This window comes from Varroa jacobsoni, unplaced genomic scaffold, assembly GCF_002532875.2.
Source record: "Varroa jacobsoni isolate VJ856 unplaced genomic scaffold, vjacob_1.0 contig00824, whole genome shotgun sequence".
Lineage (NCBI taxonomy): Eukaryota > Metazoa > Arthropoda > Arachnida > Mesostigmata > Varroidae > Varroa > Varroa jacobsoni.
In genome coordinates this window covers 71,041-88,009 of record NW_019214535.1, presented here as the reverse complement: position 1 = coordinate 88,009, position 16,969 = coordinate 71,041, and the positions used below count along the sequence as shown (strand labels likewise).

General features: G+C 44.2%; 1 protein-coding gene across 1 annotated transcript in view; it reads left to right on the top strand.

The window, feature by feature from the left end:
- Window positions 1-16,969, top strand: part of LOC111271647 (teneurin-m) — a 79,715-nt gene that overhangs the window by 20,885 nt on the left and 41,861 nt on the right. The window contains exon 4 of the mRNA XM_086972984.1: window positions 9,349-9,504. Coding sequence (XP_086829110.1) covers window positions 9,349-9,504 — 156 coding nt within the window. The remainder of the gene's footprint in view (window positions 1-9,348; window positions 9,505-16,969) is intronic.

Genomic DNA, 16,969 nt, shown 5'->3' with positions numbered 1-16,969 from the left:
TAAAATTTTCCTTGTTATCTGCCATCACAGATTTACTCAAGTCAGCGGAGCTCCTTTTTACCACCCGTGGGTCCTGCAAACACATACACGCACACACACACATACATATATAATATACACATATATAACGGAAAGAAAGAATATAATAGGACAATTATCGTAATCCACTTTATTAGCAAGCAAGAGGAGAAAGCAAAGGCGGCCTTTCTATGGCTCCTGGATTCCCAATATATGGCTATCCCAGCTAGGTATCTCTAGGCAGAAGAGCGTATTGGCAGCAGCGGAAAGTTCGATTTGTAAAGTACGAGTTAGGTTTTGCAATTACACAAAGTCTCAGATACTTTAGAGTTTTCGCGCACGGCACAAACTGAAAGCAACGAAAACATGAGCAACTGTATATAAACGCATTCGCACATACGTGCCAACGAAGTAAACCTTCGCATCGTTGATTGATTGCGGCTGAAGAGGCGTTTGAGCCAGTCATATCAGTACTGCTGCAACGCTTGACCAAGCGACAATCCGCACTAAGTCAAAGCTTCAGATACAACTGAACAAGCTGAAATATTAATTGAAACTGTATTGTGACCTATCGAAGGAATGCACTGGAAACTGACTGCTGAAATAAGCAACAAAAAAAAAGAGGAATCAGAACAATGAACGGCAAATGACAGACACACGTAACAAGGGCGTGACAAAAAAACGCACGAGAGAATGAGATAGGGTCAAACAAACGGACAAAGCAAAAAAAGATGAGAAGTTCACTCTAAACGACTAGTATCGTTGCAGCTACTATGAATTGTAGGTCTTTTTGCTCTTCTCTTCTGCACTGTTTCGCCATTTTCCGGTGCTGCTCCTGCCATGGCATTTCCGTACATTCGTGAATATTTTTGCCTGGCTTATTGACGTATCGATTTCGGCTAAGGACGGTCGTAATGGGACAGAGTTTCAAATCTGTCGCTTGTGCTACCCCTCCAATGCGTCCTCTCATGTACTTTCATAGAAGAACCACCGAGCTCATGGAAAGTAAGGGGAAAGAGATCACGTCGTACGTTAAGCTAGGGAGTACAAATAAATCACTATTGGTTGGTTGGTTGGTTGGTTGGTTCATTTAAATATATTTTGCTTTTTTTACACTCTTCTGCATTCAATCGTATAGCACAAAAATATGCTCTTCCCATTGCTTCCCCCTTTAGAGTTCTACTTTAACTGATTTGCGCCACTCAACTTCACTCGTGCATTTCCACCGCGTTGAAGATTAGCATCTGCTGCTTTTCCAGCGAGATTGGCACTTGAGGGAATCCATCAAAAGGCGTGTCTTATCAGCTAGGACCTAAATCAAACGATGGCAGCAGCTATCCTACCATATCTTACAGAGTAGTGTTAACTAAAGGACAAAAAAAGCTTTACCTCACACATTACGTATTTTGGCTGTATCTATTATTAATATTGTCATGAATTGATCTAATTCTTGATTTGTTCACTGGAACCATCTGGAACCGATATAATAAATATTCTTCTTTCTTACGCTTCTCTTAATGATATTGTAATGCTGGCTTTGTACGGCAATGAAGCTTAAGTGAAGGTTTGTAGCTTACGAAGGAGCTCCCACTGGTAAACTTTTGGACTACCACTTTTGGGGGGTAAACTGCAGTTCTTCATTTATGCTATTCTAGCCTATTGGGACTTTTCCCTTGCTTAGTTTTATCTGGCCAGCCCTTCCTGCGTTTTAAACAGGGCTGGATAGCCCAGGGCCGTTATGTTTCGTTGACAAAATTGTGCTTTCGATCGATTTTTTCTGTAAGTCCTTATTCTGGATCTTTCTCGAAGTGCCGCGAGTGATAGTGGTGCTCAACGGACTCTGTTATGCTGTTTATGTTTTGACCACTTTTCCAGTTGTTCTGTGACCATTCCATTGTGTCCATCGTTGTGTCATTTGTTGCGAACTTACGTCGCCTTCTTTCTTCCATCCTTCTGTTGCCGCAAGGTTTTTTTTCTTCTGTGTTCGGTTGTCTTTTATAAACATTTGTATGGTCTATACCTTTTGCCTGTTGTTTGCTTATCGTAACTTGTCGGAGCAGGCTTAGTAGGAATTTACGAGGCGAATACTCGTTGGGCCAGGCCGACAGTATCATTCTATTAAAACTGCTATTTTATTGACTTGCCTCGTCAGTCCCTTCGACTGTTTTCATCATCGCTTTGTTCGACGTACCACCTCTATTTTGATCGTGTCGGCCGATCGAATGGTTGGCACGTTAATACCTTCAGGCAACGTGTCCTACGGGCTGCTACGGTCACGGTGCACCACTGCGCCTAATAGATGCGTGCCCGTCCGCGGTAGAGGTACAAATGTCTCCCGTACGTGTATTGTGGTTGTGCGTTGACGAACTGGAACGGTGAGGGGAAAATTTTTAGGCCTGTAAGGTCAGCTACCTAGTGAACCACCAGAAGAGCGTAGCTAACAATGGCAGAACCTAACGAGACTATGACAAATAGGGAAGTGTCTGGAGATTTCTTACAGGAAGTGGTCTTCGCATTCTCGCTTTCACTTCTGCTGCAAGGACGTGTGTAGGAAGTATGTGTAGTGGTTTTCCTTCCGAGATAAAACAGAAGGACTTAGACCGCGTTTTCCTTTTTTCTTATGCTTTTGATACGATGAAGCTTATAATGATTTGACTCGTGATTGTAAAGCTTTCCGATACTACCCATAGGATATCGAAACGGAATACAAAGCTATTAGTATTTACACGCAAGAGACATCTCGTTGCGTTGTATAGTTGTCTAGAAATTACACATTTTTGTCGATATCTTTTAAAGGATGGGCCTATTTTATTTCAAGAATTGAAAACAAAGGCAAGCTTCTGTGCGTATTTTTATTCTTATGGTAGCCAGACTCAATCTACACTCTTCGTTAAGAACAGTAGCCGCCAAATTCCCTAGCAGAATTCAATAACAAAACTATAATTTTTGTTTTGCGTAGTTTTGAATTTCGGCTTGGCGGGATTCAGTAAGAATTTTATCAATTATCTCGCAAATGCAGTGTTTCAAGTCGTGGGTAATTTTTGTTCTGTCCTCAAGATAGTCCCACAAAAACCAACGAGAAAAGTCAAATCATCGAACCAAGATGGCCGCTCAGTGTCATAGCCACACGTTGAGACCAGTTGATGTAAGGGCTTGATCTCAAATAATCTAATTCCTTTTTGTGCGATGTGGCAAGCTGCCTCATCTTGTTACAGTGAAATGTCTTTGCATCGAAAGCTTTGTCCACGAAAACATCTTCAAGATTCAACGTTGATCGGCTATGCTGTTTCATTATCTACCCCAATGGCAGTTGCGCCCAGCGAGCCGCACTAAACATTATTCTGCAAGCTAATTTGTATTGACATTTCCTGGCCCCCTGAGCTCTAGATGGAACAATTGTGTTTACCAACATAGTCAATTGGCTAAGAACTAACTTCATAGGTGAACATAGCACTTGCGGTGTGTCACCATTTCAATTTTTTTTAAGTTTTTGCAAAAATCAAACGTTGCTCCGAACTGTAGCGCTCACTCATCAGAAACCACACGCGCTGATGCTGTGTTTATCGCCCTAAAGCCTTCGACTGTTTACCAAAATAGGGTATAGGGGCGAAGTCGAACTTAGACCTTGCGCCCATATCCTCTGTTTCGTGTTTTTTACGTCCGCCACCACTGTAACACATCCTATCAAAGGGCTGGCTCTCAGCACAGAGCAGGGTATGTTTATGCCCGGACGCGAACCTAGACCACAATGTGGCCCTAAAAAGCCTTAGTAGGCAAATATGTAACCTAATAAGCTATCACGGAGATCTACTCTATAACCAAATAAAAGACAGGTTATCGAAATCGCGTTTGTACTAGTAGAGTAAGCTATTGAACATCAGAAGTTATTGATGTAGTAGAACTCAGCGCTTGTAGACACATAGAACTGCTTTAACATCACTCTTGGATTGGAATATAAGCCTAGAGAACTAGTAGGCCGTGTTCTGCTTTTTACATTTCTCCGTCTGTGCCTCTTCTCCGCAATTCTCTAGGCCGCAGACATCTATATGCGACTCATCCAACCGGCGGTGACCTCGCTTTACCGAAGGACCACGAGTCGATCTTGTTAGATTTACTAAGGAAAGAAAACGGACATTCGTAGTCGAATAGTAGCAGTCCGACTACTTGCCGGCGGCCAGTACCGCTCAAACGTTTTGTGGTGTCACCAGAAGCCCTTCAAAAGGGCAGAACAGAAACAGCAGGCGCAGCTCCAGCAGAGGCAAGGGGGAGGTTTCTGCCGTGCCCTTAAATACCACAGCTACTGTGCTGCCACGCTGGAGCTCACTTTGATGGACTCCGTGTACCAATATAGACAACCTAAGCCTATACGACCCAGCTCATGGATTGATCCAGATTCACTCACTGCACACAGAAACTTACGCGCCAGCAGGAACAACAACGACTAGTTTAGTGGTGTTGCCCTTGCTGTTTATGTCTGCTGCTACGCTGCAGACTGAGTATATATACCCGCGATCATCGCTAGCCCGACAACAGCGCAGCGTTGGGGTGGTTATTGTCTCATCTTCGTTTGCTGTTTACTATTATATGGACTTCTATCCGCTTCTTCATAGGTTTCCTGCTACGGCCCCAGCGGAGTCTTCCGGCTTGTTGCTACTACAGCCACCGGAGCTTTGGCTAGGGCAGCTGTTCCGTTGCTGCTACAGTTGTTGATGCTATCTGTTGTTTGGCATAATCGTATTACCACGGGAGCGGCAGCGGTAAGCTGTGGGCAGCGAGCGACCAGTGGCACATACGACGTGGATAGGCAGACATGGCGGTTAAGTCTCTTCCGCCTGTGCATTGGGTCACCCTTTCTGCCACCACCTGCGCAAACCAAAAAGATAGACAAGTCGATAGGTAGCGTACACACGAACCTGCCCTTCAGTGGGTTCGCCCAACTTGCAGCTGAACGGGTCAAGATCTATAGTAACCACAGGGGATATGACGACGACAACAACAACAACAACAGCAGTAATATTACATAGATAGATGGGCCCAACGTTCTGCAACGCAAGGTGCAAAGAAACTGGAGTGATTTTAACTGTAAAAGTTTTTTTTTTTCTTTATTCAGTAGCACCAATAAACGTATAGGCTAATCGAGACAGAAATTGAGAGGTGTACGGAGGGTATTTGCATCTTCAATACCCCACCACAGAGCAGCATATGTCCGTAAACAGAATCGAAGAGCTTATGAAGAAAAAAGCGACAGCAAAAAAGAGCGAATAAAATAGGCCTTCAGTAGTATCTTTAGTACCGCATAGCACCTAAAGTATGAGCCGGCTGGCTTGTCTCCGCTTGGTTCGGGGGTTTCGCGGTCGGGAAGTATATGTAGGCAGTACGTCGGCTTGAGGCTTGGTTGCTTTGGTTGTGGCGAGGGTTGATTCGCTGTGGGACGGGGGCTCTCATACGAAGACTCACGCACGCTGCTAGCTGCTGATGCCGATCTTTGGGGCATCAGCTAAAATTGAAGTTCGCTTGAACGTCCGCCACTCTGTTGCGTTCAACTTGGGCCGGGTGGTTCTGGGGTCGAAATCGGTGACTCGATCAAGACGCGTCGAAGGCTACGCGGCTCAAATTTTAGCTTGTCTCTTCAGCCCTCAAAAACACCGCAAGGTTTCAAACCAGTCAGCCTCAAACAACGCTCAAACCGGTTCAGACAAACGAGCGGATCTAGAAAGAAATCCTGGTTCTGTAATGGCATTGCAGATGCACTATATAGTTGTGTATGTGTGTGTAAACGTGCCTCTCTGAACGTGTGCAGCAACTAACCGAAACGAATATAAGTTGAACTTGTTCTCTACAATGGATTATTTCCCGTCCGGCAGGGAAAGCACTCTTTGTGTCAGTTTACTGTGAATGCACAAAGTCTGTCCTCCACATCCGAAAGCTTGTCCTGTACTTTTTGTGTCCATGTGAGAATCCCCATCTACGTTTCTACTGTATTATTAGATTCGTACAAAATTACAACGGTATGTGTTCTACGCGCTGTGGAAAATTACACTACGGAAAATTATTCTAGGGTTTTCGATACGAAATTAGAGTTTCCAGAGAAGACGCCGTTATTAAGCAGTACGCAGTTATCGACTTCGTTGCCCTTCGAATCACAGGCATCCGCTCAATGAACAACCAATCTACCATAATTTCATTATCTATCGTATATGGGATAGACACAATCAATAGATACAAATGCGGTCGTATATCGTTAATCTAATTCTTTATTGTTTAAGCTGTCGCTTAAAAGTATAAAATGTAAAGGTGTCTTCACACATTTACATCACTCGAAATCCTCAAAGCAGATACGAAGGTCTGAATATTATCCGACGGAGCGTCTGTATAATTTAGATCTTAATAACTATTGTTTTGTTAACGCATGTAATGCATATAAGTCTGGGTTATTATGGCATAGACTTTCAGGTCTGATTTGTTGCAAAGAATTTTGATTTATTATAGATTACCGCAGATCTGTAGATTCGGTGTACAGTGTACATAACCGGTTGAGGTAATAAACGACTTCATTTTTGTCTAACCGGTTAATCTATCTGGCCAGCGCTGTTAATATCCGGTCGTTGAGGTCGTCTTAACTGATTGACTGACTGTTGTGTGCAACATTTGTTATAACGATGCTTTACATCAAGATAATTAACTTCCCCCTTGGTTCATGCCAGATCGTATCTGCGCTTGCGATCGTGGGCGGGCCGTACCCCCCGATACATACACACATTCTCAGTTCATACAACTGATGCCATAAATACTACGAATGTATAAAATCGCTTTGCAGAGCCATTCGGGCGTTCGTTGAGATAAGACTGAGCAAGTTGCCATGCCAGTGGTTACGGGGAAGTTCAGGGAAGGAGTTAGTGGGTAACTCTTCCATGTGGATGAACATCGAACGAAGACGATATAAGCGCCGCCATTATAGTTTGTCACTATTCATTCTCAGCAAAAACTCGAATAAACTTCGTGGCAATGTTTGCTTATGATGTGGGCCATATCGATACGCGAGACGAAAACCAGCCATATTCTCGGACGGAATACGAAGAGTGGCACCATATTTGAACCTGTCGTTCAAACATGGTGTCCTTCAGCATGGCAGGCGAGCAGGTAGTCGACCCGTCAGCCGGATTCTTCACATGCCGCTTGTATCGTCGCCTTAGGTACCGCTGCTTGCGCGTTAAAGAGATAACTGGCCAGGAATGAGCGGATGTACTGCGTGGGCCGGTCGGTCGGTAGGTAGGTTGTTGTGTCCGTAGGGTTTCGTAGGTTGACCCGGTAGTGGTGTATGGGCGCTTTGGGCGCCGACCAAGCAACCCTTAGACGAACCACGCAACGCTTGCAGCCACCGAGGCCGAGCAGACCATGAAATGCATGTAGCCTGTGTCGTAGATAGAGAGGGCTGTATAGGCTATACGTATACCATTCTTCCGTAGGTCGCTTGACTTCATTTGGTCTATTGCCGGTCGAGGTGGCGGTTGTTATAGTAGTTTAGAATAGAGGGTAATAGCATTCTGCACAGTGGGCCTTACTCTCTGCGGTGTGCCAGTATACATTATGTATGACACCACAGCTCCTTCATCCTACAAGCACATGGCTATCGCGCCCACACAGAGACACTGGTGCGGCACTGGCCGATAAGTCGCGTGGCATGCCGCAACCACAGCTGCCACTACGGCCACTGACTAGCCTATCGCCTAATGTGATTGATTGTGTATTTTTCGACGAATATATATATATGTATTGCGTTTACCATGCTGTGTGTATACCTTTGCAATGAGACATGCTCTCAGTCACAACCGCAATACGGACGAGCCCATATATATATATAATATATATTCGAAACAATGCCTTCTTCTCAATAGACAATTTCTTTCGAGGTGAGCAAAGGAGATAGTGGATTAACCCGCTTTGTAACACTCCACGCTGTAGAGTGGCTAGCTCCCAGACTGTGAACTTCAGCCTCGTAGCTTAGTGCGAGTGCCCCATTCAATGAATCGATGATATTATGAAGTCTATTTTGTTAACTCGCGACCACTGTTCACAGTAGCTCTTAACCTCCGATTTAAGCCATAACACGTTTGAGTACCGGTGACTTAGGCTGGGTCTCGATAAGTTCCAGACTGCGCGTCTATATATCTTGCGTTCAAATTTCTTCCAGACAACGTATGCTCATCTAGAATGAATCATATTAACCTGAGATAACTTACTAAATCTATATTATACGTTTAGTATTTTATGTTGCAATATATATATATATATATTGAAAGCATTAGTAAATGGGCGCAAAAGACGCTTTGCAATTTCTGCAAAATTATAACTACACAAAATTTTAAATCTTCCATTAGTTTTTCGCACTTTGAAAACGGTCAAATACCAGTCTAAATTTTACTCTGCAAGGTACAATAGCTAGCTATCATCCAAAATACCACTATGACGAACACCTTGATTATTTGTTATAATCCATATAACAATAGACTCGATCCTTTTTCTCGACAGGACCTAATGTTGTGTTTATGGTTCGCATCGATATGATGATGTATTGTTTCTAGAAGCTTCTATTTTTAAACACAAAATGGGTTTTTGTAAAATCAAAAATAGACATCAGTAAAGAGCAGCCACCGCTTAGCCGATCCTAAACGTAAATTTGGTTACGGTGACCATAAGGTATAATGAAGCAATCGAAGATACCGGCGCAGTCACCTGATCGGTGCTGTCGCGCTCACAATACGATAGGATACGATAGGATACGTTAGGATAGAACAAAACACACTGCATATAAGGACGGCTCTCCTTGTTCACTACCGTGGGCTGGGAATAATTTACCCGGATTATTTATTAATCTAAATAAATTATTTTCTATCGGTACGCACCTTATATCATCTATTTCGTATACAGAAGGTTTTTCTATTCTTTTCATTCGTAACGGTCATAGATGTACAATGGCATTTTATATTTGTTCAAATAGAACCGAGAAGAATGTCGATCACCAATGTATGGTACTTAGCCGCCCGTTGTCCGCTAAGATTTCATTAATAAGTTACATTAACTCTATACTATAATACTAGCTTTACCTAATTGTAAACTGGAATTTCATCAAGCCGTAAAGCAAGGAAATCAGAATGGTTAAAATACAGATCTGAGTGTACGTACCGATCAACACTAGCTAACCAACGGAGGGGTGTTCTTCGGCTGTTCATGTTATCAGGCTACCTGATAAAAAAAAATTACTATATAGAACAAGCTCACGTATATTATAGTTAAGTTGCGTTTTTCTTGTTACCGTTTTCGGAATTCCAGACGGACCTCCAGCGCCACCTAGAAACCTCACGATGGGGGGCCCTATGGGCCCCGGAGGCAGAGCTGGCTCAACGCAGTATGTGGGCGCTTGCTCACCGGACAATAGTCCCCACTACGAACAAGCGCGACATGCTCCATACTATTATACTCCAAACGGTAAGAACTCCTGACCCGTAAGTGAAGTCAGCCTGGTTTCACAGGAAGTAGTGCTTCTGAAACCGGAATAAATTACCAATCAGTAATTAATGCAAATTAATGTAAGTGCTGATCGCCGTTGGCCCAGATCACGCAATGCATGCTTAGCATTCTGGGTTATCTATGAAATTTTATTAACAGTCCCAGGTTGTTAACAGTAAAGTATACGTAGAACAAAAGTCGCCACTAGCTGCATGAACGTTGCATAGTTTGTAAGTATGACGATGGCGTATATAAAGAGAAAGGTTCATTATGGTTAAATAGCTGTACTGTTTTGGAAATGTGTACCGTGTGCAATGGAACGTCCGAAGGAGGCTGGCTTACGCATAGGGCTAATACATACGGGGCTACACTTCTGGACGTTTTCATGCGAATATTGTTCTAAATAACGTTAAACAGCATATGCAGTGACGATTCTGAGTCTCTTTTACGTGACATTAAGCTCTGTGTGTTCATACTTTTGGAGAAGATTTCCCGACGTCTGTTGATGGAGACAGTGGCAGCAGCAGCAGCAGCAGCGTGCCTCTTGACCTTAATAAGGGGTTACCGGCCAGCGAAAGTGCTTTAGCAGACAAGCCGAGCCTTATTCTGGAGAACGATACTTGGGCATATATGTAGTTTTGTGAAAATTCATTATTACAGTGAGTAGGCGTAGTATCTAGTGGCCTTATTTTGTCGTTTTGCTACTGCAAAGATACCATGTTTTGCCATAGACCTGCCTGCTACAAAAACGTTCATTATTGCTACAATGAACGTTACCCCATTCCCTTTAGTCTTTTGAGAATCAATCACTGTGTACTCAAGTGTGTACTGTTCGTGATGAAGATGGTACTACTTACTATTTACGCGCGGCAGCGTTTGCCCAGCTAAATCACATCTATATATGTCATCATCAGATCTGTCTACACGTAAGCACTTGAAGGGGCGTAGGCAACGACACGAACGCATACAAAGTCAGCAAGAGTCCATCTTTCTCCCTCTCACTTTCTCGCTCTCTTCTTTTCTTCTATCAACCCTATGGCGTGGTATCATCGCGTTTCGGACGCCATTCTTTCCACTATCCGTTCGCTCTTTCCAAGCTAGCATCAGCAGCCATACCCATTTCTGTCTTGCTTCTTTTTCCACTTGTTCCCCACTGTCATAGTCGCTGTGGTTAGCTAAAAGGGACAGCAATGACGATATCGTGCTCCTGTCCTTATCATGGCCTAACTTCCTTCTTCCGCATGGCGTCGTCGTGGCTGTTGTCGTCATCGTTGTTGTCTTCTTCTATCGTCGGTGACTATCGCTTCTCTCGTTGTAATGGAGTCCGCCCACAGCAATCACGTCGTCGAAGAGTCGCGCCAGTCAGCCGGCAAGCCCGTGACGAGATTCCCTTGACGTTCTTGTGCCATTCTCTTAGGTCTCCTGACCTCGCACGACTCCATGCCTCTCTATATCCATACAACACTCACACATTTTTTCCCACATGGACAAATAAGGCGGACTATTTTTCCGGCCAATGCTTCTCGTCCATCGCAGCCAGTGACTGCAATACCGAATTACGGTTGTATTCAAAATACAAATTGAGTAGGCGATTATTTTTGAAGCTGCTTATTGTCGAGTATAATGTTCGTTCAGTGTCGACATGATATATTTGTGAAAGCTGTGGACAGAGCAAAGGAACCACCTCGGTAGGCGCTTGCTCATACGACGATTATAGTTTTCAACTCAAGTTTTTTTTTGCCTCATACATTGTGTTATTGTGTAAGTTTGTCATGTCGGCAATTTTAAGTGGTACTTCTTTTGTGAGCTACATTGATGATCTTACTGCCAGTTATAGGCAAAACAGTTGCATTTTTTAACCAGGAAATTTCAATTTTCTGAATATGATTACACATTTCTAATTAACAAGAATCATTTGCACTTTCATACAGTGTACGGGCTTTCTACGAGCAACATGTAGAAAAGATGAAGAATTTTCAGACAGCTTCTATATTAATTTTGCGTTTATCGTCGTTGCCGTCGTCATCGCGGGTATAAATGGGCTGTGACGCCGCCTAGTTGAGTGGGTGTGGTCTTGACGTGGTACTTAAATTAAATACATGTATATGTATGACGCTAACAAATACCCAGACGACACGTTCATATACTCATACTGATAGCAACAAGGATAATAACGTTTCGTGTGTCCCGCAATCATACTTACATCTACTCTGCGGCTTTTTCTTGACGGTGCACTCACCTCCTAAACACCAGCTCCACAATCACGACGTCCAGTCTGCCCCTATGAGGCGAGTCTCTTTAGTTTGCGATTGCGACGATTTAGAGGTATAAAATGCCAGTTTGTGCATTGGCGTCAACTGTTTGTTGTTGATTAGATAGACAGCCATTCTAATACGGTTAGCTCTTAATGCCTGCTACCGTCTCGATTCTGTCTTACTGGCGCATAACTCATACGAACTAATGAATATACAAGCCCCAGTAAATGAGCTGCGTCGGCTGTTTCCTGGTGGGTTCCATGGCGAACACGGGTTGCCACCAAGGTTAGCGAAAAAGAAAATGGGTCAACAGTGCAGCAGCAGCAACAGAGGCGACTTCGGCGATCTACGAAAGGTCCAAGGAGAAAGGATTCTAAACGCTGAGGAGGATCGTAAGCAGTAGCGAGGTGTGCGTTCGTGCAGTTCTTGCCATGCGCTGTACCAAACGGGGGCATCTATCCCTATTAATACGCGCCTGAAATATGCTATGCTGCGGGAAAATCAGGGATGTCTGGCTAGTAAGGTGAACTGGGCTGTATTGTCCTCCCAATTCCACGCTATTTCTATGAAATAGTAAAAACGACAGCGCTGGCAGCAGCAGTAGCAACAATAATGGTAGCAATAATGCCGACGCCACCCGCTGGCGCGATGGGTCTCAAAGCGCAATTCACTAACAACAATAGCAGCAGCAGCAGCATCAGCATCAGCAGCAGCAGCAGCAGCAGCATCAGCATCAGCAGCAGCAGGAGTAGTAGTAATAGTAGTAGTACTAGTACTAGTACTAGTAGCAGTAGTAGTAGTAGTATTAGTAGTAGTAGTAGTACTAGTAGTAGTAGTAGTAGTATCTGCAGGCGTTTGCGCAATTTCCGAAATAATCGGCGGGAAGACAGGAGTACGAAGAGGGCAAAGCAGGCACACCGCTTTTACAAAGGAGGCAGCGGCTATTGCCCTTGTTAGTAGAGCGTCGCAGAGGGAGGTCTGGCTTTGCTTAGGCCGATGCTTGCGTTCCGCCTGGCCACGGCCCCGCTCAGAACGACCCTCTAAACAGGCAGCCGCACTTGATGCGGCAATAGCGGTTCCACGCCGCTGCTACTACTACGATTACTGGCTCTGCATTGCCGCTACTACTTGTATTGTGGGCACTATCCTCTACGGAAAAGATGGGGTTGTGGCTGTAATAGAAGGGCAAAGAGGGACGGTGTAAATATGTGCGCTCGCGTGCGCCTAGAGGACTAGGAGCCTGGTGGGAGGTTGCGCCACTGCTCCTGCCACTGGTTTGGTTGAAGGAAGAGGTCGCTCGTGTTATAGCTTATCGTCGTTGTCGTCATCGCACGACGAGTACAAGTGCTTTTCGTAGAGCTTCTCGTTGTTTTCGACGTCATCTTTCCACCTCATTGCGTTAGTCTCCAGTACTTACTCTTGCTCTTTTATCCCTCATAACGGTATATATAAGTAGGTGAGCATGCGTATATATGTAGATGTTTCTGTTAGCGTGCGCGGGCGGAGGAGTTATGAGGCTGACGGAAGCCTAGGGAAAAGGTTGGGCAGTCGACGGGATTACATGTGCATCTCGGCTAGCGCATAGGAAAAAGGGCTTACTCGTACAAAGGGCTCGAGTAGTTGCGTTAGCTGTGCTCGCTGGAAAAGAACTAGCTACATAGCGGTGAAGGGACGGAGATTGCAGACAGGGTTGCTGACACAGCTGCTTGGGGGCTGCATCGCCTGTAAACTAGCATCCAGCCGCCGTACGCTGTGATGAGGAGCGGAACTACAGACCTGCGCGCTAACGGCCAGACAGCGGCCACTGTGGTGATGGCAACCACCGTCGTGGCAATAGTGAAGCGGCTATAAGCGTTAAGTGGCTCCTGTGGTACAAGAGCACCCGTAGCACATAACTGTGCAAGCAATGTCGGGTACTCTGTACTGTAGCTGCCTGTATAGCTAAAGTTCGGGTGGATGGTTATGAAGAACGTAGCAGAACTCGATGTAAACTGCTCCTCAGCCTATATCAAACAGCAAAGGAAGATGCAAAGGACCGTTCGAACTAGTGCGTAGCACGAGCGGCATCAGCAGCGGACAGGAATAACCTCAATAGCAAAACAGAACGGGATCCATTCATAGTTGGGATATGACACTGTACGCTATGTTCCCTTACAACAGCGGCACCGAATGAAATGTTCAGACCCATTGGCCTGGACTATGTCCTTTTAACCAGGCCAAGGCCTAACAACCGCATTTGAATGGATGCGACTGGCGGAAGGTTCGACAACCCTTGTGTTGCAAGAAAACGGTGAGAACGAGCTACAGACCGCCGCCAGGAGTAGTAAAAGGTGCACTGGCGCAATTGTGGGAAGCCACGATCGTGATCTATTCTTCTACAAAAGTTGCGATTTCCGACAGACAGACAATGTATATCTATCATTAGTTCTCTATTATTCGCCCTCTTGTACGCGCTTTTCTCTCTCCTATAACGTTTTTCCGTCATTGTAGTGTCGTGGCGTGTATGCGTATAGGAAGTAGAGGCGCATCAGAGCAGAAATGTTGGACGTCTCTAAAGACACTCACAATCCAGTTCTCGGTCAAGGATCACATACACATATAACAGCTATGGTCTTCGAGTTAGGATGGCTTTATTAACGGTTTGAGTTGTGAAACAAAGATGGAGTGGGCACAACGAAGAAAATGTACCCAGAAACAGGTACTCTGCGCGCTGGGTTGCTATATACCCGTGGATGTATAATTCAGGAAGGAAAGATGCAGAAGGCTAAGAGCAAGTAGAAAGGACGTCTATCTATTGTAGGGATGTAGACAGTCGACTACACATGCGAAGTCTAGGTTTAGGACGATGATAATGAGTAGCAAGTACCCAACGGTCTATAACTGCCGACTATTACATTAAACATGATATTATGAGCGCTCTTGAGATGGTATGTCAACTATGGCCCCAACATGGAGAAGTGCATATAATGCACCATGGGGCTTTGTATACATTTACACGGCGTGTCGCCCCTCACAACAGCTTTGCCATCGTTGCCACTCGCAGGATGACAAGGACGCTTACTTAGAAAGCTGAAATGTTTATTACGCTTTGGCTCATTAAGCGTTAAAACTTGCAATTGCTATTTGCATTAAACTATCGTTTATGAGCTGGCGTGTGTTGGTCCATGGAGCAATACCATTCATGTACCCTGTGGAGTGTCCAACCTGCAATAACTTGACTGATCAACAATTGAAAACTATTCAAATCTTTTTTGTTACAGCAGCTGTTCGAAACAGCCATCATTTTTTACGTTCAGGACTTAAGACATTAGGCGTTACTTCAGATGGTTCTTACCGGACATACTAGAATTTTTCTGCAACAGGTCTGTGAAGCAACACGGTAGGAAAATACAGAATCCATTTGCCAACCCGAAAAATGCGCAAGAGCCACTCAGACTACGTCGCCCTTTACGTATAGGGACACCGTAGTCACTAAATTGGACGTACAGCTATAAGACATAAATTCTAACAATCTTCAATGAAATCGGATATCGAAATAGCATAATTTGAATAAATTAAATTGTGTCAATGTAACTCTCATTTTAGCGGTTTCAATAAATTCCCTCTTTGATAACAAACGAAGCTGGCGTACGCATCGAGAAGAATGGGATTTGAACTGTATAGTAAATACAAGCCAGGATTTACACAGATCGTTGAGAGGTTTTACAACATTGAGGACACAAAAGAACATACATGTATGATGCCTGTGCTCATCTGCACGTGCACTCGTGCAACGAAGAAAGTGAATAGACTGACACGGCAACCCAAACCAGCAGTTCAACATCTCCCTCTGTCGTTCATGTTACCCTTATTGCCACGAAGCGTTAACTAGTACGAAGTCGATCGACAAAAGACGAACAGGCAGCTCAGTTTAATTGAAGTAACAGGGCCAAAAGAAGCAATAACATTAACATCAAAACAAAAATTGCAGGCTATCAATGATAACAAACTGAAATGCAACAAGGAAAATGAATAGCGAATAGGGGCAAACGAAATAAACAAATATATCCCGCTGCTCCTGTTGTTAATAGGACCCCGAATCAAAAAATAGTACGAGAGAGATAAAAACCTGTTTACATGTCCGCCGTCGTAAAATAAGCTACTATGTCACCCTTATTAATACTATAGCATTACACCGGAGAATTTCAATTATTTTACCTAAAAAAGCTTCTGCGCGTGGAACGATCGTTAGCCATTATAATTATTATATCAAATGGCTGACTCCTGGCTCAAAACTAATCATATTTAACCTCTTCTCCCATATCAATGATCCTTGTATACCTACATGTGTCCCCAAGGTTCATTGACAGATAGGTTAGCTATGAATAACCATCAGACTTTGTGACGTCCATTACTTTCGACATTCGGCGCTTGCAGCCTACATAAAGGAAAGGATGACAGGTTACCTACGCAGCAGGTGGTGCGCTATACAAAGAAAGATGAAAAACCTTCTTCCGTTTCGTGGGAGTCTATCCCACAGACGCTGTCAGTTTTCGAGACAACTTCGTTGCCATTTCAACACATCGGCAACTATGAAAATAAAACCAAGCGGAAAACACAGTAGCAATGCTCGAGTTAGTTGTAATGGAAATTTTACTTCTGCTACATAATACAGCGTCGCTAACGATTAGAAATAAGAACGAATTAATCACGATGTTCTAAATAGTATGTTTGGCAATAAAGCACTCTGAGATTGCTCACAGAGCAAGCCTCAGCTACTGATAGATTATATCATACAAGTAACTGATATATATAACTTAACATACAAGTTGCCAGGACACGCTGTAGCAGACATGGCAAGGATATCCGTACAAATATCTATGGCGAACGTGACAGTGGGTGTGTGCCCTCCAAGCTAGCGACGCCCAGCGTAAGTTCTTCGATTCACTACACGAGAGCATTTTCTCGGGGGCACCATTTTCGGGCGCAGCAACGGCAGTAACATGGCGGGTGCAGTATCGCCTTTCTTTACCGGCGCTCTCTACCGAGGGAGACACAGCAAAGCCGTTATGTCTGTCTTTACTGTTAATGTATGTGCACAGTGTGCTCTAGCTACCAGGCTGTCAACAGCACCGGCCTCTTCTAGCGTGTGTTTACAAGTTACTACTACACCGTGCAGCAATGACGAGCTAGGAACAATAATGGCGACA